The sequence below is a fragment of the Globicephala melas genome, chromosome 12, assembly GCF_963455315.2.
Source record: "Globicephala melas chromosome 12, mGloMel1.2, whole genome shotgun sequence".
NCBI lineage: Eukaryota > Metazoa > Chordata > Mammalia > Artiodactyla > Delphinidae > Globicephala > Globicephala melas.
The window spans coordinates 44,097,243-44,123,878 of record NC_083325.1 but is presented as its reverse complement, the minus strand read 5'-3'; the positions used below and the strand labels follow the sequence as shown (position 1 = coordinate 44,123,878).

The 26,636-nt window shown below is 46.0% G+C and overlaps 1 protein-coding gene across 2 annotated transcripts in view; it reads left to right on the top strand.

The window, feature by feature from the left end:
• EML6 (EMAP like 6) overlaps nt 1–26,636 on the top strand; it is a 320,217-nt gene that overhangs the window by 282,995 nt on the left and 10,586 nt on the right. Inside the window, exons 29-36 of one of the 2 annotated variants that reach the window (XM_060309467.1) lie at nt 6,503–6,511; nt 7,346–7,424; nt 10,556–10,685; nt 12,172–12,270; nt 13,281–13,454; nt 23,532–23,740; nt 24,547–24,704; nt 25,360–25,474. In XM_060309467.1, coding sequence (XP_060165450.1) covers nt 6,503–6,511; nt 7,346–7,424; nt 10,556–10,685; nt 12,172–12,270; nt 13,281–13,454; nt 23,532–23,740; nt 24,547–24,704; nt 25,360–25,474 — 973 coding nt within the window. Of the gene's footprint in view, nt 1–5,169; nt 6,428–6,502; nt 6,512–7,345; nt 7,425–10,555; nt 10,686–12,171; nt 12,271–13,280; nt 13,455–23,531; nt 23,741–24,546; nt 24,705–25,359; nt 25,475–26,636 lie in introns of those variants that run through there. The other variant, XM_060309466.1, reaches the window with a different exon arrangement.

Below are 26,636 nucleotides of genomic sequence, written 5' to 3'. Positions count from 1 at the left end.
AAGAACATGGTCCCAAGTGGCAGAGTGTAAAAATATGGGAAAAGTTTAGATAGAGTTCCCTGAATTGAAACAAACCACCATCTATAGGTAATCCCAGTTTCTCTTTTTACCTTTCATGCTATGTTTGAGGACAGAAGTCTGCTGAGAGAACCTGCCCCCCATTTTTGAAAAATGCCTTATTTTAATCAGTGAATCCACATTTCAAGTTTGCCTGAGGTTTGATGAGCATGATGTAGCGGGACCATGCTCCCATCCATGGTGACATCAACGAATAAACAGCCCAGCTCTCCTGGCACTTTCCTCAGCTTCCCTGGCCTGACAGAAGCCCTTTGTCATCACTGATCAGTAGATGCTTTGTGAGCTTGTAGTGTGAGAGTTTCTAAGAATTGACAGTCATGCTAGCAGGTGCTGCTGAATTTACCATACTGAGATCTGTTAAAACCACTCCATCCCACGGTGGAGGGACCATAAAGAGCCTAAGATTTGGTACAGAGCCCTGCAGTTGCATATGTGTTGCATGAGAGCTAAGCTCAGGTCTCACTCTGGGAGGGTGACTGAGCACGTGGAGGGCAAACGGGGCAATGCTCTGCTACTCCAGAGCATTTCTCTCCAGGCTAAATTATTCTTCTTCCCTGAATCCCCTAATTCTGTGAGTTCTACGCTCAGAGCTGCCCTGAGCAGGTAGAAGGTGGCAAGTTTCTTGTTCTCTGACAAGGTGGAGGGAACTGAAGTTACAATATCTATTAAACCCCGATATGCTGAAATTAATCATTTCAAAGGCCTGTTGTTTGCCATGTAACTCTTCTGAAAGATGAATGGTTAGTGATTTAAGGGAATTTAATGCTACCTTCATAAATGATTTTCCCTTTGCACACCCCTTGATTTTCTGTGTTGTTTGAAGCAAAGTAATGACTTCTATGTAACTGATAATTTTAGGAACTTAGCCTGCCATTCATTAGAAAACAATTTGCTCATTTTTTTATCACAAAGAATGTTCCAGGGCATAAAAATGCAGAGGTGCTATGAAGTGCTAAAAAATGACTTTTTAATAGATTCACACACCTAGGAAATTATACTCCTACAGTGGAATCAGTTGACTCAAACCCACTTGCACATGGAGCTAAAGAACATATCACAAATGGGTAAGCGCTCTTCTACCAAGAGGGAGCTTCTCTCTCTCTCTCTCTCAGAAGACACTGGCGGCGTTGGGTCCTCTAATTTTAATCAAGTCTGTGAACGTCTCTCAGACCTCCATTTGGAGGGAATGGGTGATACTAGGGTTGTTTACCCTCCTGCTTTTTACCATTGTGTGGTCCTGATGTGATAACTGAGAAGGTATTTGCAGAAGCAGTTGTTAGGGTGCACGATTTGTGCCCCTTGAAACGATGTCACTGGGTGTAAGGTGTGGAGGCTCGGGCTTTCTTGCAGGTGTGTGTGAAGCATATCGGCGTGCTCACTTCAAAGGAACTTCACTCCTTTGAAGTTCACATCATGCTCTGCCATCTTCTCCGCCTCCCACTTCCTGTCGTTTATCAACTTCCTGTCTCTGGCTAGTGGTCAACTGGCCGACCCCAGCTCCTGCTGTGCTGTGGCTTAAGTCATCACCCGTAGCTCCTGTCTCCATGACTTACCCTTCTCTCCTCTAGATTTCTCGTTCCCAGAACACCTGATCTTCATCCTCATCAAGACATCCAGTGTCTAGACACCTCCATTTTTTTCATCAGCTCCCTCCTGGCCTCACTTTTTGCCTCCTTAAATGCCACTCTTTCAGTCCTCTCCACTCTCCATTCCTATATTTCTCCTACAGCCCCACGCCTCCACTCTTCTGACTAGAAAATCACATTGGTACCGATTGCCCTTACCAGAGTCCTTTCTATTCGCCACCCCACAAAAACTATTCACCTCCTTCCTTCTCCTCTCAGAGGAAGTGAGACCCCCCTCCTCTTCAAGGCTGGTCCCTCCTTCAAGCTGGTGCTTGGACCCCAGCCTCCCATCCATCTGAGCTCCCTCATCATCTCTCCTCTTTCCTATGTCTCCTCTGCCACTTGCCTGAAACTGGGTCCACGTCCTCAGCCACGAAACACATTCCAGTCTTTCCCATCCCCGCCTAACTCTCTTCAGGAGGAAAACAAGACTTCTGGCTGAGCTTTTACACTTATACACATATTCCCACCCTCACGTTCCCTCCCTTTTCTCCTTCTCACCAAGACCTTACCAAGTCTCTCCTTCACTCTCCAGCCATTCCATCTGTCATGGTGACTCTCTAATTCCCAAATCCAATCCATTCTCCTCTTTGTCTTGTTTAAAGGACAAACTTGTTTCTTCTAGAGTAGCATTGTTCAACAGAAATATAATGCAAGCCATGTATATGATTTTTCTAGTAGCCACATTGCAAAAATTAAAAGACGGTGAAACTAATTTTAATAATGTATTTTATTTAACCCCAAATATAAAAATGTCATTTTCATGTGTAATCGATATAAAAATAATTCATATTTTATATTCTTTTTTGAATTATTTTTACTAGGTCTTCGAAACCTGGTGTGTGCTTTGCAGTTATAACACATCTTAATGTGGACAAGCCACAGTTCAAGTGCTCAAGAGCTGCATGTGGCCAGTGCTACCATATTGGACAGTGCGGTTTTAGATATTCTTCTGTCACTTACCTTTTGGAAACAATCTCTTCTGGCCCTCCTCCAACCTCTCCAACCATTCCTTCCCAGTGCCCCATCTCTGCTTCCTCTTCCAGCCCCTCACATGCTGTTGGTCCTTAGGATTTCACTTTTGGCCATTCTCTTTTTTCACCTTACACTCTCTCCCTGATTCATATGTTCTACCTACTGGCTGATGATTCCCAAAGTCATATGTCTGAGTCCCACCTCTCAGTTTAACCTCCAGCTGGTATAGCCAACCCACAGATGTCCAAAGTTTGACATGCCAAAATGGAACTCATCATCTTCCCTCAAAACTCTTCTCCTGTCTCAGTCAGCGGTGCCACCGTCCACCTAGAGGCCCAAGCAGAGAACTGGTGTTCCACTTGAATTGCTCTTCCTCCTTCATCCCCTAGAGCTAATCAATTATAAAGTCTTTGCGGTATACTTCACCAATATTTCCTTAAATATTCACTTGTCTCCTTCTCCACAACCACTGCTTTAGTCCAGAGATACATCATCCCTCTCTTGGATTATTACACTGGCCTCTTCAGTAGTCTTCGCCTTTACTTGTACTTCCTCTACGCCGTCCCTTATGCCCTCAATGTTTCACCCAAATAATTTGATGTTCACCTAAAATGGCCAAGTCTGGGACTATACCTCTATTTTGTTAAAAAGGGCTGTGTTATAGGCTTCAGTCAAGAGCATTTTCAAGATAGAAGGGTTCTCTTAGGGTAGTGCATAGTTCCCCTGCCTGACACCCTTCTTTCAACTCTACTTCTTCGCTGAGCAGCTCTATAGATGGTTCTAGAAAACATGGGAATACGTTGAACAGAATCCGGTTCCTTTTGTTTTGATAATAGAGAGCTCCCATGGCTTTGGAGACTTTTCTTAAACCTGGACTCTTCCTGGAGCAGTGGTTCTTAGTTGATCCCAATCCCCCTCTCTGTCTGTCTCTCTCTCTCTCCCTCCAGACATCTTTGAAAATATAATTAAAACATGCCTCCTTTCCCCAGAAAAAATGTACACGTACAAAACAATTTGGCATGAATGTCAAGGGTTTCACTGAGTCCCTGCAGCCCATCCATGGGGGTGATAGATCTTGTTGGAGGACAGTTTTAAAACAGTGCTCACATCACCCACTGGTTCCCACCTGGAACCAGGATCAAGGATAGCTGGGTTTCCCAAGACATTTTGAAAACTCTTAGAGCATTTTGATAGCACATTTTGGAATCTGAAGAAAGCTACGTTTCCTCCAAGGACACTTTGAACATGGTCTGACTAACTACACTAAAAACAATGCCAAACTTGCATTTCTTGGCTAAATGTAGCTGAGTTCCGCCACACCCGCACCTCTCTTTATAGAAGCTGCTTGGAACGACTCTGTTTCTCACAGGCTTTCTGAGCCTTCCTCCCTAGTTGGCTCTCACGTTGCGCTCGTCTTGGGTTGTGACTGACTTCCTTGACCTCCTCAGTCACTTCAGAAGCTGCCCCAAGAGCCCTGGCATTGAACCCTCTTCTGTGCATCTCAGGTCATCGTGTACTCTGCTCCACCCCTTGCTTTGCCAGCCCAGCACCCCAGGGAGGGGCGACGGGCGGGGAGGTGAATACCTGGGCGCTGGCCACCCCTGGGGCCCTTTGTGGGGTGAGAGCCTGTGTCAGGGTAACACTCACATGTCTTCAAGTGTGTCTAAGCTTTCTCTTCAGCAGCTGAGCTGCTGGGCAGTGGGGTTGCAGCTGGGATTGACCCGTCACGGTCCTTCCATGCCCACAGGAAACATGGGGCCTGGGGTGGTGACTCCACTCAGGGGAGTGGGGTGGGTCTCCAGCAGCTTGCACCCCCAGCACTGGGGAGGAATAGGGCTGCCTCGTGACTTAACACCACATCACACACTTGAGCTCCCAGACCTCTCCTCCACCCTCTCTTACTTGAATAGCTGCACTCCCGCCCTCTCCAAGCTCAAGCCTGTCCTTCCTCCTCTCTCCTGATTATCCACTTCGCTTGCTCTCTTGCCAGGTTCCCTCCTTAAATTTCTTTCCCAATGGAAACTCTTTCTCCTTTGTTTCCCAGAGTCTCTTCAGAGCCCCACTTGCCCCCATGAGGCCCCTTCGTGTCTCTGCTCCTCCCCCCTTCCCCCATGGCTCGCCTTCCCAGCCCTTAACCTCTCTGCACCTCCCTGCTGATTCCCAGTTGCACTCACGGCCTCCTCCCTCTCCCGTCCTGTGTGCCAGCTGGGAACAACCAGCTATAAAGAGTTTATTGGACTGAAAAGTGAGTGAATGTTCTCACACACTCTACTCTTTCCCACCTCAGCAAAGCTTTTCAGACTCACGTTTCCAAAGGAATCTGAATCTGGAAGGATTTAGATCCACTGAAAAATGCTAAACCTCCAGTGTTTGGCTGTGTTTGAAATTGTTGGCAGTCCCTACCACATCTGATGTTATGCACCCTGTTTATAGATGCCTGGAAAGAAGCCTTTAATGCTTGTATTGTGTTTTAACTTGCTTTCCTTTGGAGGCAGGGAATTGTCAAGTAAGTATCCACAGCACTCTGCAAAAGCCCAGGTGTTCGATGAGCATCTAGAACTAAGCGTTCATGCAGAATTCACAACCGTGAAGGGTCTATACTTACACTCTGCTGAATTTGCCACAATGCAGGTTTCTGCCTTTTGCCCCCTCATCTTCCGTTTTGAAGCAATACAGCTGTAAACATGCTTGTGAAATAAGAAAGAAACATTCTGAGATTGCTTTACTTTTCAGTTTTTAACTGAAAATCAAGGTGAAAGAAAGCATCGGATTGCCTCTATGTGTATATATATACACAATCTCCTGTATATATAAATACACAGTGGTTGTGCTTGTATGCATACTCTGTATACACTGTATAATATGTGACATATTATACAACCTGAGTATGCCCTGAAAACAAGCCCGGCGTGTAATCTCAAATTCTGCCTTATGAACCGTGCTCTAGTCCCAGCGTCCCCTTGCTCCCATCTCAGACCTTGGCTTGCTTTTGTCATACATTCGAAGACTCTTAGGTGGAAGAAGAAACCCACGAATTTCATTTAAAAGTTCCACTAAAACAGAAGAAAGAGCAGATGTCCCGGGAAGCGATAATTAATGCGAAGGCAGTCTAATTGTGAAAACTGGCCTGCCCCCGGCCTCCCGCTTTTGCTCAATTTGGCGGCGATGATATCAGCCGGGGGTGTCGTTTTGCGGAGACGCGCTCTCTCCCCATTCTCCGGTGGTGATTGTGATGCCATTTGGTCCAATTATCACTTATGATTACATAACATGTTTTGACTGAAGAGTTTCTGAGAAAATAAAGCTACCTTGTTTCTCCCCAGCACAAAAACGCAAGCCCTTCCAGCAGGCAAGCTGCCCTCCCAAGAAACACTGCGAATGATTAGGCTAAATTATTGAACTTGAGTCAGACACAAAGCAGCCATTGTGCCTAACTCCCAACGACATCCAGGAGGATGTGATTGTTCTTCTGACAACAAGTTTCTCCCCAGCACACTCTAAAATAAGCAGTGGCCCCAGGCGCACTGGCAAAGTCCGTAGAGGGTGCGGAAGCAGTGACAAGGCTTCCTTTTTTCTCCCTATCCTGTAGGCGCTTTAGTGCAGAGTTTGCCCAGAGACGCCAGGGTATGAGCTTTCTGAATTTGCAGAGCGGTGCACTCTTTCATTTCTGTTTTAGCTCTTTGCTGGCATGCTCGGGAAGCATGGTGTGTGCCACACGGGCATGTCTGTTCACTTGGACGATGCTTGTGCATGAATGAGGTGCTTGCTAGTGTGGCTCTGACCTGTACTAAGTCTCTCACTTGGCTTTGTGTGCTGCTCGCAAGGGGATCCAGGTAATCCTTTCTCTTTTGCATAGCCCAAGAGCCGTAGCTAATGGTGGGAGCAGATGCAGGTCCCACCTGTCCATCCCTGGGCCCCTAAACTCTGAGAGAAGTCTGTTAACAAAAGATGGCCCTCCTCATATACAAGTCCTTGAGGGCTTACCCATTAAAGAAATCTCTTAATTAAAATTGGAGGCCCAGATCTCCAAAACCAAGCAGGGAAAAGTAACCTTGGGCATGGTGGTAGCAGTTGAATGCAGACCATGACCCTGAGGGACAGGGCAGTGGAGGAGTTTGTTCTGTCTTTCATGCCTTTGCTTCCTACGTGCCCTTTTGTGTGGCAAGAATGACCTGGGCACTTGGCCTTCAGGGCCCGTTCCCAGGCATGGCTTATAAGTCCTACTTCACAACACGCCATGATCTCTGGCCACCTAATTCTGAACGGTGTTGGTACATCCCTGTCTGAAGAGTGGCCGGTGGGTTCAGGAAGTGTGGCCTCTTCCTTCCCAGACTTAGGCTCCTCTTTAGTTTTAAGACCAGCCCCCCTGGCTCATGCATTCTTCCTGGCTCCCAGGAGAGAGGGACTGACCCTGGCTCTGATGCCTTACGTGTGGGGAAGCCCAACCCGGTGCCTGTGAATCCAGGACCCAAAATGTCAGAAACAGCTTTTCCTGGGGTGGGGGGTGGGGGGGAGGGAGGGGGCAGGACAGATCAAACCCAGGCGTGGGGTCCTCCAAGTGGGGGAGGGGAGAGAGCCTGGCACTGGTCTTAGCTGACCTCGCTGGACAAGCAACCTTGCTGCCTTTTGTTCAACACTGTATTTCTTTTGGCCACTCTCTGTTCTAGACCACCCGTTAGCAGAGCAGCTCCCCAGCCTGAGAAACTCCAGAAGAACAGTATCACCAAAAAAAAGAAATTGGTTGAGGTGAGGAGGTTCAACTATTTTGCTTTTAATCTGATATCGATGTTCTAAGATCTGCCTGGTGGACATCACCATCTGCAAGTCCCACACAGCGGTCCCCAACCTTTTGGGCACCATGGACTGGTTTCGTGGAAGACAGTTTTTCTGCGGATGCGGGGGGAGGTGCAGATGGTTTGGGGATGATTCAAGTGCATTACACTTATTGTGTGCTTCTATTATTATTACATTGTAATATTTAATGAAATAATTATACAACTCACCATAATGCAGAATCAGTGGGAGCCCTGAGCTTGTTTTCGCTTGCCACTCACGGATAGGGTTTTGGTATGAGTCTGCAAGCAATTGATTTATTACGGTCTCTGTGCAGTCAAACCTCTCTGCTAATGATAATCTGTATTTGCAGCTGCTCCGCATCGCTAGCATCATTGCCTCAGCTCCACCTCAGATCATCAGGCATTAGATTCTCATAAGGAGCGCACAACCTAGATCCTTCGCATGCGCAGTTCACAGTAGGGTTCGCGCTCCTGTGAGAATCTAATGCCACCGCTGATCTGACAGGAGGCAGAGCTCAGGTGGTAATGAGAGCCATGGGGAGCGGCTGTAAATACAGGTGAAGCTTCTATCGCTCACCCGCTGCTCACCTCCTGCTGTGTGGCCGGTTCCTAACAGGCACTGGTCTGTGGCCTGGGGGTTGGGGACCCCTGCCACAGATGCCTTCAAGTGACCCTAACTGGACCCGATGGCTCTCCCTTATCCTCTCTCCCTTCCACACAGTACTGTGTCCCCCAGCAGTGACCAGAGTCCCATCCCCACATCCCCTGGGTCACGTTCTTTCAGCCCTGCCTTGAAGGGTTCCTTCAGACCCTTCCCAGGTCCTATGGGTACTAACTCAAAAATGTCCCAGACCTGGCCCCTTTTCCCTGGACCTAGTACCACTCAGGGAGTGGGGTGCGTAGAGAGTGCAGGCTTATTCACTGTCTCTAATGTTGTTTGAGCCCGTGCCGTGTGCCAGTACCTTGCTGTGTATATACTTCCCACCAAGTATTTCACACAGGCCTCACATCTACCTACAAGGTGGGTACCATTATTGTTGCATTTTACAGATGAGAACACTATAGCTCAGAGAAGTCAAGTGATATGTTAGGCCCCAGCCCAAGATCACCAAGCCAGTACTCCGTTGTTAGGATGGCAGCTCCAGGGGACCTGCTGTTTTCTGAAAGAGGCCTCCTAACTGTTCTTTCTGCCTCCAGACTTTTCCCTTTCCTCTTTGACACATGCCTTTGCTGCCCACAGAGTTAGCTCTTGAAAATACAACTCTTCATGCCTCACCCCAGCTTTAAGACCCAGGAGATTCCCACATTCCTGATGGGATCCAAGCTCATGGTTTCAGAACCTCACCTAGGAGCCCCCTTCCTAGCTCATCACCTGAGATTCTCCACTGCAACTCATGTGTCTAACCCCACAGCCATGAATGTTCTCTGAGGCTGCCTGGGACTTTCAGGCCCCTGTGATTTCAAGCTCCTTATGCTGAGAAGCCTCCTCCTCTTCCCTCCCCACACCCCACCCTTCCAAGCCCTTCTCTGTGCAATCTTCCCTGATGCTCCCCGCCCTAACCCTCCTGTACTCCACCCTCCCCACACCCCCTCCTCCACACCCTTGTCGGGCTCTACTACCGTAGTTCCCTACTCATCTCTCTCCTCTGCTGCGCTCCAAACTCCCGAGGCAGGAAAATCTATCTGAAACATTTGTATTGGAAAAGGGAAATATGTTGCGGGGGGTTTATCATAGAACACAGCACAGGTCAAGAAATACAGCTGAACTTCAGGAAAGACAGGGTCCAGGAGCTGAAAAGCTGCCCTGAGCCAAGATGGTGCCTCTTTCTGCCCAGCAGGGCCTCGTGCATGCCTGACGCATTCGTCTCTTTTCCTGCAGACTTCTTGAACTTCTTTAGTAGACTGTGGTGCTATCCAGTGCCCAAGTTTTACATCTCTTACCAGGGTCCTCAATTCTAAATTCCTGGCGGAAACTATCTGATTGGCCCAGCTTGAGTCAGTTGTCCACCTAGACTGGGGAATCACATATTACACACGCAGTTTCTGGGAAAGACATGGGGTGGGGAAGAGACTAGAGGTGGGTAGCCGCTCGCTCAGTTGAAAGGAGGAGAAGGGCTTTCCAGGTGAGAGATAATTTAAAAAAAAAAAAAAGAGTCATAAAAATAGGAAACCTCCTGATATGTGGGCTAAATGGACATGTCAGCTTGACCAAGGGTCACAGGAGATGTGAGAATAGGGCCTGATTGTGCCAACTTAAGGAGTCTGGACTCACCCATAGGTAGTGAAAGTCATTGAATGCTTCTGAGTAAGGAGGTGTTGTGGTATTTTAGAATTAATCTGATGTTTGCAATTCGCAAGCTTTGGAGAGAGAAAAGGCTAGAATCAGGAAACCTAGAGAAAAGGGACCCACATCTTCTTAATCTTGTATCCCTCCCCCCGCAAGCCCCAACCAGCAAGGTGCCCGGTGCAGAAAAGCTGCCAACAGTACAGGTGTGTCAAGTCGAATCAAGAACAGAGCTGATCTGAATCAGTCACTGCTTTTGTCCTGGAAGACAAGGCAGGAAGAAGAGAAAGACTGTAAACCTAGAACAGTATCTAGTTGTTGGGGAGAAAAGAATGTAGATGGTGTAGAAACTTTGTAGGGCAAGCACCAAGCAACAGAATGAGCATGGCATTTGCCTCAGTGCCGTGCTCTGCCGGTCCCTGCTGCCTCTGGGCGAATCAGAGCAGAGCTCTGAGACACCATTCAGCTCACCTTCGAGAGCACCTGCCAAGGCGCGTAAAACTTCTGGGTAACCTTTACCGGATATCACCTTGGTAGGCTTTGCCTCGTCTGAGAAGCAAGGAAGCAAATCTTTTCTGTTTCGAAAACTCACTGTAATTCTACATGTTAGCCTGTCCCCCTATTATGTCAAAGAAGTAAAGAAAGGATTGCACTGTATCCCCAGCTGGTCAAGGAGTGAGTGGTTGGCTGTTTCACCAGCCTCATGGTTCCCATGACATGCGTGTCCCCGAAGTGCGGGTTTGTTCCTGTGCCGTTACTTCCTCTAAGGACCCTTTCATCCTTGTGTGGGAATGTAGGAGCTGGCTCTCGACCACGTGTTTGGCTACAGAGGGTTTGACTGTCGCAATAACCTGCATTACCTGAATGACGGTGCTGACATCATCTTCCACGCGGCCGCGGCCGGCATCGTTCAGAACCTGTCCACAGGTAAATGGGTTGGGAGAAACCACCATCTGAACACAGGCTTTTATTTTAGCCCTTTTATGCACTTTCCCACTGGTTAAATGCCCGAAAGCTTAAGCTCTCTCTTCCCTTTAGAGCCATTCCGCTCCATTCCAGACTGGTGTCATGTAGTCCTGGAAGATGCTCAGGCCCACGTTCACAGAGTCAAACCCTCTTTCTCTTTATCCCTCACCCAGCCGCATCTCATCTCAGGCCCTGGAAGGGAGGTGTCGGTGTTTCCATCAGCTCTACGGAGGCCGAGAGGGATGGAGGGAAGCCAGAAGGAGGGTGTGGGGAGTAGAGAAACCCTTATAGACAGTAACCAAGAATAAAAAATGGGGGAACTTTTCTCATTGATTTTTAACAGTCACCAAAATTTTCAGCAACTCAGATTTTCAAGTTTTGTTTGTTTTGAATAATTAACCACATTCACAGTGAGAATGAGAACAATAAACAAGAATACCTAAAATGTCCCTTAACTATAGAATGACTCTTAAATTTAAAAAAAAGTTTAAAAAGAAACACCTCAAGCAAAAAGAATCATTCAGAAACTAATTTAATAGACACGCTTATTTTTACCACAAGATTTAAACACGGTAACATGTTGCCTTTATTTGCTTTATATCTTAAAATAAACCTTTTCTTCCCCTCAAATTTTTATGCTCCTTCATAGTTTTTTGTAGTTCATGCATAGATTTTTTTAGACAGTAAAATCACTGGACACATAATGATTTGGTTTTTGGGGGCGAGGGGAGCCTTGGAATTTTCTATACATTTTGCTCAATTTTCTAGCCACATGTTACCAGGTTAGTAGCAATGTGCTGTATTCCATGCCATCACTCACCTCTCAGTTCCTGTGCATTTGGGTGGGTTTACAGTGACCACTTGGGCAGTCAGCAAACTGTTTGCTGCAATAGACGATAAAGCTTTTCCTATCCTTTCTTCCACTTCCTGTGACACATGTTGACTTAGGGCTTCAGGGGGGTGAAGCCATCACCTGTGCTATCCAGGCACCCAGGAGATTAGCACTTTGATAGATAAAGATGACTAAAAGGGATTTCCCAAGTGTTCTCCTGTTTAGTCTTCCCTTTCCAATTAGTACGTAGTGCCATTTTGCTCAGCAAAGCGCTATCTCCAGGTGCCCCCTCCCTGCCCTGCCCAGAGGAAGAGACACTGAGAAGCCATGGGTCCTGGGCTGCAGGAGGAGGAACCGTTCTGGACTCTGGAAGCCTGTGCACTTGGGCGCCACCCAGGATACAGAAGGATTGAAGTGGAACTTGTGTGTTTAGATTAGATAACAGATACCAGCTCTCCAAAGGATCTCCCGTCTCCCTAAGGATGATTCCGAAAGTGAGAGTTCGGCACTTTAAGCTCTTGCTTCTACAAGGCCTTTCCAAAGACTCACACAAAGCTTTGGGGTTGCCCCAAGAGCTCTTTCAGTCCCCTGCTCACCCTGCCCCATCTCTCCTAGGGAGCCAGAGCTTCTACCTGGAGCACACGGATGACATCCTCTGCCTCACGGTGAACCAGCACCCCAAGTACAGAAACGTGGTGGCCACCAGCCAGATAGGTAGGAGGGTCCTGCAGCCGCCGAGGCTCTCCCAGCTGAGCAGAGACATTGACTTAGCAGCAGTTACTGGGGAGGCAGCGGGCAGGTCATTGGTATCCACCCTTTCTTGATGTCACTCTTGATTTTTTGAGCCCTGAATGTATCAATGTTGCCTGAGTTGATACAACCAGTGATTGGTGACCTGAAGGACCATTAAGTCAGACCAGAGCCTCATCATCCAAATAAACGGGTGGCCCCCATCCCTGGGGACTTGTGAGAATAATTTTTCAGAGCCCAGGTGTCAAGTGAAGAGCCCCACATCTGAAGCCTGGAGGTTGTGCTTGGCAAGGGTAGATTCCAATATGTGTGCCTGGCTCTTCTCACTCTAGGAAAATGCCAATGACAAATGTGAACTGGTTCACATTTGTGAAGAGTGGTGGTTGTTTTCTTTTAACTCTGTCATTTCAAAGGCAATTTTTCCAAACATATCTTCCTGCTTGTTTTCATTGAACCCATGCCCATTTTAAAATTTAATTTGGAACTTTCTGATGCTGGTGTTAAGTGCTTCACTCTTAGAAACATGACTTATTTTAGCTATTGTTTTCCCTTGACGCTTCCTCATTGCCATTGCTCATCCAATGCAGGTGATATTACGGAGACCCCAGGTAAGGCTGTCCCACCTGTGAGTAGTTTGAATCTGCACAGCGAAACCATGTCGATGTACTTCGTTTGCTGATTGTACCTGGCTGAGTTGCAGATACAAATCATTGACCTCACCAGTTTCCTTTGTGTAAACTCCACCTCGAGTGTGTGTGTTGGACATAAACACCCTTAGGTCTCTGCCTCTGAAAGCACAGCAGATGTTTCCCGTTGTCTCTCACCTCCGGCCAGGCCAGGCCATAGGTCTCTTAGCCCCCCGTCACTCTAACGCCCCGAACACCTGTCCTAAAGCGGCTTTTAGGTGAGCGTCAGCGTTGCCTCGGCTCCGCCATTCCCCAGCCTTAGCTCTTCGTCGTACCTCCCACATTCAGGAGCAACACCTTCCATCCACGTGTGGGACGCCATGACCAAACACACCCTCTCCGTGCTGCGGTGCTTCCACTCGAAGGGGGTGAATTACATCAACTTCAGCGCAACCGGGAAGCTGCTGGTGTCAGTGGGCGTGGACCCCGAGCACACCATCACCGTCTGGCGCTGGCAGGAGGGTAAGGGAAGCGGGCTTTCTGTCCCTCTGGGAGGCTTGTTTGTGGCATGGGCTGGGCTCCAACCTAGATCTGCCTCACTCCACGGCCCACCATAGGCACTGCTGCCGCATCAGCAGAAACCAGGGCTCTTGGGATCCTAGAGAAACTGCTCATCAGCTGCCACTGCATCCCTGGACCCCATGGCCTCTGGAGTCCTGAGCTGGTCAGTGAAGGGTCTTTGGGCACTTTGGGAAAGTGGCTCAGTGCTGGCTGGCTCCCTCCTCAGACAGGAGGCAGCAGCCTCCACCATTTCTGTCCTCATCACCTACCTACCCAAACTTCCTTGTCTGTCTGGTGAACCCTGGATCCTGCTGCAGCTTTGTCACCCTGATTGCCTTCTTACAGGAACTGGGATGGGGTTTTATCACCATAGTCTTAGAAACTCTTTTTATTAACATTTTTGAAATGGGGATTCACCTTATAATTAAGGCTTACATTTAATGTGACAAGATTTCTATCTTGTCCTCCCCCAATATGTGCGTGCACACAGGCTGCTACTAAATTTACAGTCTTCTTTGGATCAAATGTATGCAATCTTCCATGTATATTCTCAGGGTGGCAAAAGCGGATCCAGTTAGTTAATAATGAGGTCTGTCTCCAGCCGGGCCGCCTGTATCTGGGGCATGCTAAGCCAGGCAGGCACAGAGGAAGCACTTCTCCAATCCAGGGCTTCTCGAGTCCCATGATCTCAGAGGGAGATCTGTGCATGATCTCAGGCACAGTACCTGCCCCTGCACAGTACCTGTCCCAGCACAGTACCTGCCCCAGCACAGTACCTGTCCCAGCACAGCACCTGCCCCAGCACAGTACCTGTCCCAGCACAGTACCTGCCCCAGCACAGTACCTGCCCCAGCACAGTACCTGTCACTGCCTTGTCTCTTGCTCACCTAGGGCCCCTTCTGACTTCCCAAGTGGATTGGTGGAGCCAGGACTTTTAAATAAGCTCCCAGGAAAAAGAGAAGTCTTCCCTTTGGTAATTTTCTCCCATTATCTTTGTTGGAACCAGGATTTGTCTTTATGGAAGGGTTCTAAGTCAGCGATAATGTCTCATAGCCTGACACCAACCAGCAGCTCTTCTGAGCTGATTATGTGTAGTTTTTGCCTTCACTTCAAGTCCTGCTTACAGATAAATAATGTAGTTTTGAGGGAGGTTTATAGCCATTCTTTGTTATCATTAGAGAGTGTATTATTCATTTCTCATTTGTCTTTAACAAATTATCTTGTGGAACCCTTGGGGGTGTGTGTGTGTGTCTGTGTGTGTGTGAAACAAAATTAAATGGAATAAAAAAATGAGCTTAATATATAAAATGCATGTTGTCAGGTCCTAGATACGTGTATGAAATTTGTTCTGAGCAACCTGGAAGCCAGTGCAAAGAGGGAGACAGGCATCTTCACAATTAGAAGTGTCCATGAGATTAAAACAAGGCAAAAGCAAACAGTGGATTAGAAGAAATGTGCATGTTATTTATTTTGTATTTTCCCCATGATTGCTGAAATTAATCCTCTTTCCATCTCTTTATTGGCCACTTACATTGCTGCTTCTGCAGTTCAGCTGTTCAAATCCTTTTTTTTTCTGTGGGTGGGAGGGTTGTCTTTTGCTTATGCTTTGTAGCTCTTTACTGACTGTCTTTTAAAGCATCGCATATGTTTTCTTCCAGTCTGTTGTTTTTTAAATTAGTTTATAGTATCCTTGGGGACCATGGTTTTTAAAAGCTCTGAGCCCTAGGTAGTGAGGAATCTGTTCCAGTAAGTCAGGCATTCCATCTGCAGGGAGAGAATTACTGCCCTGAGAGGTAACCTGAGGGTCTCCCCAGCCATTCCTGGGAAGGGATTCCAGGAGGGAGTGTCTGAGGGCTGGCTACAGGCCCAGCCATGTTAAGAACCCACCAGTACTCTAATAGCCATTTAAAAGTAAATAAATACAAGTGATGAGGAAGAGGGGAAGAAAAAAAGTATGTGAGTAAATAAAATAGGGAGATTGATTAAGAGGAAGTTGGAATTAAGACATTAAGAATAAGCAGAAAATGGAAAGAAAAGAAGTTTAAAATAAACATTAAAAACTCAAGGGAGGACCTTCAAGATGGCAGAGGAATAAGACGTGGAGATCACCTTCCTCCTCACAAGTACATCAGAAATACATCTACATGTGGAACAGCTCCTACAGAACACCTACTGAACGCTGGCAGAAGACCTCAGACCTCCCAAAAGGCAAGAAACCCCCCACGTACCTGGGTAGGGCAAAAGAAAAAAGAAACAACAGAGACAAAAGGATAGGGATGGGACCTGCACCACTGGGAGGGAGCTGTGAAGGAGGAAAGGTTTCCACACACTAGGAAGCCCCTTCTCAGGCAGAGACGGAGCGGCGGCAGAGAAGCGGCAGAACCATGGAGGAGAGCGCAGCAACAGGGGTGCGGGGGGCAAAGTGGAGAGATTCCCGCACAGAGGATTGGTGCCAACCAGCACTCACCAGCCCGAGAGGCTTGTCTGCTCACCCACCGGGGTGGGCGGGGCTGGGAGCTGAGGCTCGGGCTTCGGTCGGATCCCAAGGAGAGGACTGGGGTTGGTGGCAGGATCACAGCCTGAAGGGGCTAGTGCGCCACAGCTAGACGGGAGGGAGTCCGGGAAAAAGTCTGGAGCTGCCGAAGAGGCAAGAGACCATTGTTGCGTGGTGCGCGAGGAGAGGAGATTCAGAGCACCGCCTAAACGAGCTCCAGAGATGGGCGCGAGCCGTGGCTATCAGCGCGGACCCCAGAGATGGGCATGAGACGCTAAGGCTGCTGCTGCAGCCACCAAGAAGCCTGTTTGCAAGCACAGGTCACTATCCATACCTCCACTCCCCGGAGTCTGTGCAGCCCGCCACTGCCAGGGTCCCGTGATCCAGGGACAACTTCCCCAGGAGAACGCACGGCGCGCCTCAGGCTGGTGCAACGTCCCGCCGGTCTCTGCTGCCCCAGGCTCGCCCGGCATCCGTACCCCTCCCTCCCCCCGGCCTGAATGAGCCAGAGCCCCTTAATCAGCTATTACTTTAACCCCGTCCTGTCTGAGCGATGAACAGATGCCCTCAGGCGACCTGCACACAGAGGCAGGGCCAAATCCAAAGCCGAACCCCACGAGCTGTGCGAACAAAGAAGAGAAGGTGAAATCTCTCCCAGCAGCCTCAGGAGCAGCGGATTAAAGCTCCACAATCAACTTGATGTACCCTGCATCTGTGGAATACATGAATAGACAATGAATCACCCCAAATCTGAGGTGGTGGACTTTGGGAGCAACTGTAGACTTGAGGTTTGCTTTCTGCATATAATTTGTTTCTGGTTTTATGTTTATCTTAGTTTAGTATTTAGAGCTTACTATCATTGGTAGATTTGTTTATTGGCTTGCTTGCTGTCTTTTTATTTTTTGTTTTAATAATTTTTTTAATTTTAATTTTCATAACAATTTTATTTTGTTTTACTTTTTTCTTTCTTTCTTTCTTTTTTTCTCCCTTTTCTTCTGAGCTGTGTGGCTGACAGGGTCTTGATGCTCTGGCCGGGTGTCAGGCCTGAGCCTCAGTAGTGGGAGAGCCGAGTTCAGGACATTGCTCCACCTCCCAGCTCCACATAATATCAATCGGCAAGAGCTCTCCCAGAGATATCCATCTCAACACTAAGACCTAGCTCCACTCAACAACCAGCAAGCTCCAGTGATGGACACCCCATGCCAAACAACTAGCAAGACAGGAACACAACTCCACCCATTAGCAGAGAGACTGAAAAATCATAATAAGTTCCCAGACACCCCAAAACACACCACAGGACTTGGTCCTACCCACCAGAAAGATAAGATCCAGCCTCATCTACCAGAACACAGGCACCAGTCCCCTCTACCAGGAAGCCTACACAACCCACTGAACCAACCTTACCCACTGGGGACGGACACCAAAAACAACGGGAACTAAGAACCTGCAGCCTGCGAAAAGGAGACCCCAAACACAGTAAGTTAAGCAAAATGAGAAGACAGAGAAATACGCAGCAGATGAAGGAACAAGGTAAAAACCCACCAGACCAAACAAATGAAGAGGAAATAGGCAGTCTACCTGAAAAAGAATTCAGAGTAGTGATAGTAAAGATGATCCAAAATCTTGGAAATGGAATGGAGAAAATACAAGAAACGTTTAACAAGGACTTAGAAGAACTAAAGAGCAAACAAACAATGATAAAAAAACACAGTAAATGAAATTTAAAATTCTCTAGAAGGAATCAATAGCAGAATAACAGGCACAAGAATGGATAAGTGACCTGGAAAATAAAATACTGGAAATAACTACTGCAGAGCAGAATAAAGAAAAAAGAATGAAAAGAATTGAGGACAGTCTCAGAGACCTCTGGGACAACTTTAAATGCACCAACATTTGAATTATAGGGGTCCCAGAAGAAGAGAAAAAAAAGGGACTGAGAAAATATTTGAAGAGATTATAGTTGAAAAATTCCCTAATATGGGAAAGGAAATAGTCAATCAAGTCCAGAAAGCACAGAGAGTCCCATGCAGGATAAATCCAAGGAGAAACACGCCAAGACACATATTAATCAAACTATCAAAAATTAAATATAAAAAAAATATTATAAACAGCAAGGGAAAAGCAACAGATAACATACAAAGGAATCCCCGTAAGGTTAACATCTGATCTTTCAGCAGAAACTCTGCAAGCCAGAAGGGAGTGGCAGGACATATTTAAAGTGATAAAAGGGAGAAACCTACAACCAAGATTACTCTACCCAGCAAGTATCTCATTCAGATTCGACAGAGAATTAAAACCTTTACAGACAAGCAAAAGCTAAGAGAATTCAGCACCACCAAACCATCTTTACAACAAATGCTAAAGGAACTTCTCTAGGCAGGAAACACAAGAAAAAGAAAAGACGTACAATAACAAACCCAAAACAATTAAGAAAATGGTAATAGGAACATATGTATTGATAATTACCTTAAATGTAAATGGATTAAATGCTCCAACCAGAAGACATAGACTGGCTGAATGGATACAAAAACAAGTCCCATATATATGCTGTCTACAAGAGACCCACTTCAGACCTAGGGACACATACAGACTGAAAGTGAGGGGATGGAAAAAGACATTCCTTGCAAATGGAAATCAAAGAAAGCTGGGGTAGCAGTACTCTTATCAGACAAACTAGACTTTAAAATAAAGATTATTACAAGAGACAGAAGGACACTACATAATGTTCAAGGGATCAATCCAAGAAGAAGATATAAAATTTTTAATATTTATGCACCCGATGTAGGAGCACCTCAGTACATAAGGCAAATCCTAGCAGCCATAAAAGGGGAAATCGACAGTAACACAATTATAGTAGGGAAATTTAACACCCCACTTTCACCAATGAACAGGTCAACCAAAATGTAAATAAATAAGGAAACACAAGCTTTAAATGACACATTAAACAAGATGGACTTCATTGATTTTTATAGGACATTCCATCCAAAAACAACAGAAAACACTTTCTTCTCAAGTTCTTATGGAATATTCTCCAGGATAGATCATATCTTGGGTCACAAATCAAACCACGGTGAATTTAAGAAAATTGAAATCATATCAAGTATCTTTTCTGACCATAACACTATGAGACAAGATACCAATTACAGGAAAAAAACTGTAAAAAAAAAAAAAAAAAAAAACACATGGAGGCTATACAATACACTACTAAATAACCAAGAGGTCACTGAAGAAATCAAAGAGGAAATCAAAATATACCTAGAAACAAATGACAATGACAACACGGTGACCCAAAACCTATGGGAAACAGCAAAAGCAGTTCTAAGAGGGAAGTTTAGAGCAATACAATCCTACCTCAAGAAACAAGAAACATCTCAAATAAACAACCTAACCTAACACCTAAAGCAATTAGAGAAAGAAGAACAAAAAAACCCCAAAGTTAGCGGAAGGAAAGAAATCATAAAGATCAGAAATAAATGAAAAAGGAAGGAAACAATAGCAAAGATCAATAAAACTAAAAGCTGGTTCTTTGAGAAGATAAACAAAATTGATAAACCATTAGCCACACTCATCAAGAAAAAAAGGGAGAAGACTCAAATCAACAGAATTAGAAATGAAAACGGAGAAGTAACAACTGACACTGCAGAAATACAAAGGATCGTGAGAGATTACTACAAACAACTGTATGCCAATAAAATGGACAACCTGGAAGAAATGGACAAATTCTTAGAAAAACGCAACCTTCTAAGACTGAACCAGGAAAAAATAGAAAATGTAAACAGACCAATCACAAGCACTGAAATTGAGACTGTGATTTAAAATCTTCTAACAAATGAAAGCCCAGGACCAAAGGACTTCACAGGCGAATTCTATCAAACATTTAGAGAAGAGCTAAGCCCATCCTTCTCAAACTCTTCCAAAATATAGCAGAGGGAGGAAAACTCCCAAACTCATTCTATGAGGCCATAATCACCATGATACCAAAACCAGACAAAGATGTTGAAAAGAAGGAAAACTACAGGCCAATATCACTGATGAACATAGATGCAAAAATCTTCAACAAAATACTAGCAAACAGAATCCAGCAGCACATTAAAAGGATCATACACCATGATCAAGTGGGGTTTATCCCAGGAACGCGAGGTTTCTTCAATATAGGCAAATCCATATATATGATAAACCATATTGACAAATTGAAGGAGAAAAACCATATGATCATCTCAATAGATGCAGAGAAAGCTTTCGACAAAATTCAACACCCATTTATGATAAAAAAAACTCTCCAGAAAGTAGGCATAGAGAGAACTTACCTCAACATAATAAAGGCCATATATGACAAACCCACAGCCCACATAATTCTCAATGGTGAAAAACTGAAACCATTTCCACTAAGATAAAGAAGAAGACATGGTTGCCCACTTTTACCACTATTATTCAACATAGTTTTGGAAGTTTTAGCCACAGCAGTCAGAGAAGAAAAAGAAATAAAAGGAATCCAAATCGGAAAAGAAGGAGTAAAGCTGTCACTGTTTGCAGATCACATCATAGAGAATCCTAAAGATGCTACCAGAAAACTACTAGAGCTAATCAATGAATTTGGCAAAGTAGCAGGATACAAAATCAATGCACAGGAATCTCTTGCATTCCTCTACACTAATGACGAAATATCTTAAAGAGAAATTAAGGAAACACTCCCATTTACCATTGCAACAAAAAAGAATAAAATACCTAGGAATAAACCTACCTAAGGAGACAAAAGACCTGTATGCAGGAAAGTATAAGATACTGATGAAAGAAATTAAAGATAATATAAACAGATGGAGAGATATACCATGTTCTTGGATTGGAAGAATCAATACTGTGAAAATGACTATACTACCCAAAGCAATCTATAGATTCAATGCGATCCCTATCAAGCTGTCAATGGCACTTTTCACAGAACTAGAACAAAAAATTTCACAATTTGTATGGAAACACAAAAGACCCCAAATGGCTAAAGCAATCTTGAAAAAGAAAAACGGAGCCAGAGGAATCAGGCTCCCTGACTTCAGCCTATACTACAAAGCTGCAGTAATCAAGACATTATGGTACTGGCACAAAAACAGAAAGATAGATCAATGGAACAGGATAGAAAGCCCAGAGATAAACCCACACACATATGGTCACCTTATCTTTGATAAAGGACACAAGAATATACAATGGAGAAAAGACAGCCTTTTCAGTAAGTGGTGCTGGGAAAACTGGACCGCTACATGTAAAAGAATGAAATTAGAACACTCCCTAACACCATACACAAAAATAAACTCAAAATGGATTAAAGACCTAAATGTAAGGCCAGACACCATAAAACTCTTAGAGGAAAACATAGGCAGAACACTCTATGATATAAATCACAGCAAGATCCTTTTTGATCCACCTTCTAGAGAAATGGAAATAAAAACCAAAATAAACAAATGGGACCTAATGAAACTTCAGAGCTTTTGCACAGCAAAAGGAAACCATAAACAAGATGAAAAGACAACCCTCAGAATGGGAGAAAATATTTGCAAATGAAGCAACTGACAGGATTAATCTCCAAAATATACAAGCAGCTCATGTAGCTCAATATTAAAAAAACAAACAACCCAATCCAAAAATGGGCAGGAGACCTAAAGAGACATTTCTCCAAAGAAGACATACAGATTGCCAACAAACACATGAAAGGATGCTTAATATCATTAATCATTAGAGAAACACAAATCAAAACTACAATGAGGTAACACCTCACACCAGTCAGAATGGCCATCATCAAAAAATGTACAAACAATAAATGCTGGAGAGGGTGTGGAGAAAAGGGAACCCTCTTGCACTGTTGGTGGGAACGTAAATTGATAACAGCCACTGTTGAAAACAGTATGGAGGTTCCTTAAAAAACTAAAAATAGAACTACCATGTGACCAGCAATCCCACTACTGGGCATGTACCCTGAGAAAACCATAATTCAAAAAGAGTCATGTACCACAGTGTTCACTGCAGCACTATTTACAATAGCCAGGACATGGAAGCAACCTAAGTGTCCATCGACAGATGAATGGATAAAGAAAATGTGGCAGATATATACAATGGAATATTACTCAACCATAAAAAGAAACGAAATTGAGTTATTTGTAGTGAGGTGGCTGGATCTAGAGTCTGTCATACAGAGTGAAGTAAGTCAGAAAGAGAAAAACAAATATTGTATGCTAACACATATATATGGAATCTTAAAAAAAAAAAAAACGGTTCTGAAGAACCTAAGGGCAAGACAGGAGTAAAGACTCATATGTAGAGAATGGACTTGAGGACCCGGAGAGGGGGAAGGGTAAGCTGGGAAGAAGTGAGAGAGTGGCATGAACTTATCTATTTTACATTTGGTAGTGTATATAGCTAGTGGGAAGCAGCTGCATAGCACAGGGAGATCAGCTCGGTGCTTTGAGACAACCTAGAGGGGTGGGATAGGGAGGGTGGGAGGGAGACGCAAGAGGGAGGGGATATGGGTATATATATATATATATATATATGTATAGCTGATTCACTTCGTTATACAGCAGAAACTAACACAATAATGTAAAGCAATTATATTCTAATAAAGATGTTAAAAAAATAAATTAAAAATTGAAGGACTGGAAAATAATGATGAGATAAAAATAGATGGGATAAGACTAGAAGCTCAGAGATTTTAAAAGGAGGTAAAAGAGCAATAAAAATAACTAACTGTAGTTACTGCTTACAGAACCCTCACTGCACCAAGCCTGTTCTAAGGGCTTCCCTTTTATCAATTCTTTTAATCGTCACAACACCTTATAAAGTGGGAACTATTATTATCCCCAATTTACAGATGAGGAAACTGAGGCACAGAGAGGTTAAAATAATTTTTCCAAAATTGTTGTACAGATAAATGGTGGAACTGAGGTTTGATTAAGACAAAGGTTAAATAAAAGGACAGAAATCAAAAACAGAAATAAATTAGGTTGAGGGAAAGAACTAGTAATATAAAAGGTAAGCATTTTAAACCTAAAAACCATGAAAGAAAAAGGAATGTGGGGAACTTTTTAAAGAAATTAAAAGCAGAGGAATTTTGGAGAAAACAACAGTCTGAAGGAATGTGTCTCCAGTGGCACTGTGGGGAGGCTGCAGCTTCCTGTGGGGTGAATCCTGTTGGAGGTAGCAAGGCGGGGGATGCCCTTAAGCTGTTTTGCCCTTTTCTCGTATCTGGAAACCTCTGTCTCCTGGGCCATCCTTTCCTCCTCTGTTCACAGATGCCTGGATGTGGCTCGTGGCTTGTGGGGACGGGGTAGAGTTAGGTTGGGGGTTCTGTTAGCAGCACCTGCTGCTCTGGAAATTTCCCAGACAAGGTCTCTTTCCCACCCGGGGAGTAGTGTTTGAAGGTGGGAGGGGGCGGCTGAAGAAGGAACCAGAAGTGTGCCCTGGGCCTTGCTGGGACAGAGAGCCCTCTGTCCTGGGCTGCAGCTCCCCTGCCTGGCCCGGGAGCGTAGGACCCACCTCACCAGACTCTCTCACCCACGCAGGTGCCAAGGTTGCTAGCCGAGGGGGCCACCTGGAGCGCATATTCGTGGTGGAGTTTCGCCCTGACTCAGACACACAGTTTGTGTCTGTCGGAGTCAAGCACATGAAGTTCTGGACCCTGGCAGGCAGTGCCCTGCTTTATAAGAAAGGGGTCATCGGGTCCATGGAGGCTGCCAAGATGCAGACGATGCTCTCCGTGGCCTTCGGTGCTGTGAGTTTCAGCAGAAGCTTCCTGACGGGACCCTGAACCCCTGGGCATGGGCATGGGGGGCAGGTATATCCTAGAAGCTGTGAACAGCAAGGAAGCCATTTCCACAGATCTCCTTTACTGGATTATTTGCAACCACTATTTTGTTTCCTTAGCACAGATGGGTGAGTTGACTGTATTTTTCCCCTCAAAATGTTAATCAGAAAAAAGCAGGACCCCGACCCAGGGCTGGAGTTTCATTATTCCAGAGCCAGATTGACTTGCAGGCCTGTCCGACTAGGCTAGATGGCCACAGAGGCTGAGGGGCATTTCCACCACTGGACAGCATCCCTTTCCCCCCAGTCCTCCTGTGCCATAAATCCCCTGACACCCTCACACAGGCTGCGGGCTGCCCTCAGCCAGCACAAGCTCCCCTGGGGAAATTTTGGAACACAGCCAGCTCTTGGTCCTCCAGGTGTGGATTTACCCTCCTTGTAGATGAGGCCAGGAAAGTCTCCTTGAAGACTGGGGTCCCGCCCTTCCCTGCAGTCACCTGAGGCTGCTCCCAGAATGGAAGTGCATTAAAAAGCGGAGCTGTGCTCAGTGGGGAAATCAACTGTTCCCAAAACTAACACCGCAAAGCTAGGTGATTTCCTTACCATATGCTCTTTTGAGAATTCTTTCGCCTTCCCTTGGCACAGAAGGTCAATTTGAGTGTGTTAATGTTTCTCTGGCTCTGCTGCCTTAGCAGTGGAGTGGGTGGCTGGGAGGGAACCCTCTCGAGGGCTGCAGGAAGTGTCCTGGTGTGGAAGGTGTCCCTTTGTTTACAGAACAACCTCACTTTCACGGGTGCCATCAACGGCGACGTCTACGTGTGGAAGGACCACTTCCTTGTCCGGCTGGTGGCCAAGGCTCACACAGGCCCCGTCTTCACAATGTACACAACCCTTCGGGACGGGCTCATAGTGACCGGTGGAAAAGAGCGGCCGTAAGCCCGAACTCCTCTGGGAACAACTGGTCTTTTTGGATTGTCTTGGGAGAAACTGACAGAAGCATCTCCAACTTGGAGAAAATGCAGATTTTCACTCTCCTGTCTTTTTTGCATCATGGAGATGAGTCTGCTGTCTCTCCCAGAGGGCCCTGGGTCAGAAGCTTCAGAAGTAAGGGTCAGAGAGGTGGTGCCTTGGTAGTTGAAAAACCGGAGAGGTGTTCTCGAACAGACCAGGTGACTGTGCTGTCCATTAGGTGTTACTGTCAGTGGCTCTTTGGGAGGAGGCAGGAGGGGTGAGAAGAGGGCGGACGTCCAGTGCAGACCGGGACCGTGTGAAAGCCAAGCTGCAAAGTGGGAGAAACATTTCTCTTCGTCGTTCGATCTAATAAAAACATAGCTTGATTTTTTTAGGTTTCGATTCTTCCTCCCACGGTGGTGGCATTTGAAAGCAGTCTAGGAAATCTTTAGGTTCAAGGGGTTCTGGTAGCTCATCAGCAGGGCTTATGAAAGGGGCCACCCCAGAGGGTCTGTCCTGCTGGGCCTGGGGATGAGGGGATGGGACCTTGAGGAGATGACAGGGAGAGAGGGCAGCGGAGGGTCCTGGGCGGTCTTAGGATGAGGGCTAACGTGCTAAGTTCTTGATCTTTTTCAGGACCAAAGAAGGAGGTGCTGTGAAACTGTGGGACCAGGAGATGAAGCGCTGCCGGGCCTTCCAACTGGAGACGGGGCAGCTGGTGGAGTGTGTGCGCTCCGTGTGCCGCGGCAAAGTGAGCACCGGGTGGGGCGGGCCTTTGCCAGCGACGCCCAGAATTCGTCCAGCACCTTCCCAGCCGGACACTTGCCCTGTGCTGAGTGGTTGAGTCCTTAGAACAAGCCTCCCGGGTGTGGCTTAGTGCAGAGGGGAAGCAGCTTAGCACAGTCAGACAGACCTGGGTGCAGAGTGTGACTCACCCAGGAGAACTGGCTGTGTGACCTTGGCTGTGTTGCTTATCCTTTCTGTGTCCAGCACACGGGTTGTTAGGACTGCATGCATCATACATGCACAGCGTCTTTCGTTATGCCTGGCACATGGCCACAGTCAGTAGATGTTAGCTGCTGTTATTATAGACAATGTTATTTTAGGCACAGGGATATTAAGTAGTTGCCCATGCCCAAGGGTACGCAGCCGGGAAGGGGAAGGACTGCCAAACTGTCTGACTCAAAGCCATTGGTTTTCAAGTTGTACCTGAGCTAAATATCACACACCACTGTGGAGTTTTGCTTTTGTCTTTTAAACATGGATATCCAGACTCGTATCCAGAGCCGCCAAGTCAGAATCTCGGGAGTGGGGCCTTGACCTTGATGTGTGTTTTCCTTTTCTTCTTCTTTATTTTTAATTCCCCAGGAGATTCTGAAGCACTTGAAAACAAATCTCTTAACCTCTACTTAATACCTTGTATTTATATTTTGGAATTGGTATCAGTCTAAGAATTTGCTTTCTAGATGCTCTCCACTAAAAAGGCAAACCAGATTTGGACTCTACATAATTGAAAATTGGGAATTTTGTTTTTAAATAGATACACAACAATCACCCGGAAGGGTAATTAGACAGGAGATGAAGGCAGAACGAGGCCCAGAACCTAGAAGTCATCTGGAGATGGATTTTGTTCAGTGCGAGGAAGAACTTAGGAAGAGCTTGGGCTGTCCAAGAGCAGAAACTGGCTGCCCCGCTCTGCAGTGAGCTTGCAATCACTGGACCATTCAGCAGAGACGAGACGATGGAGAGCTCTGGTGGAACTCTCCCCAAGGTGGCGGGGGGAGTACAGGCCAAGTGAGGGGCTCGCTTAAGGATGGCAAATCAGTGGCTAAGAACAAAACACTTCTTGGCTCTTCCTATTTTAATACCAGTGCCAGCAAAGGCACTTTCCCAAGTTACTCTAATAGTGTTTT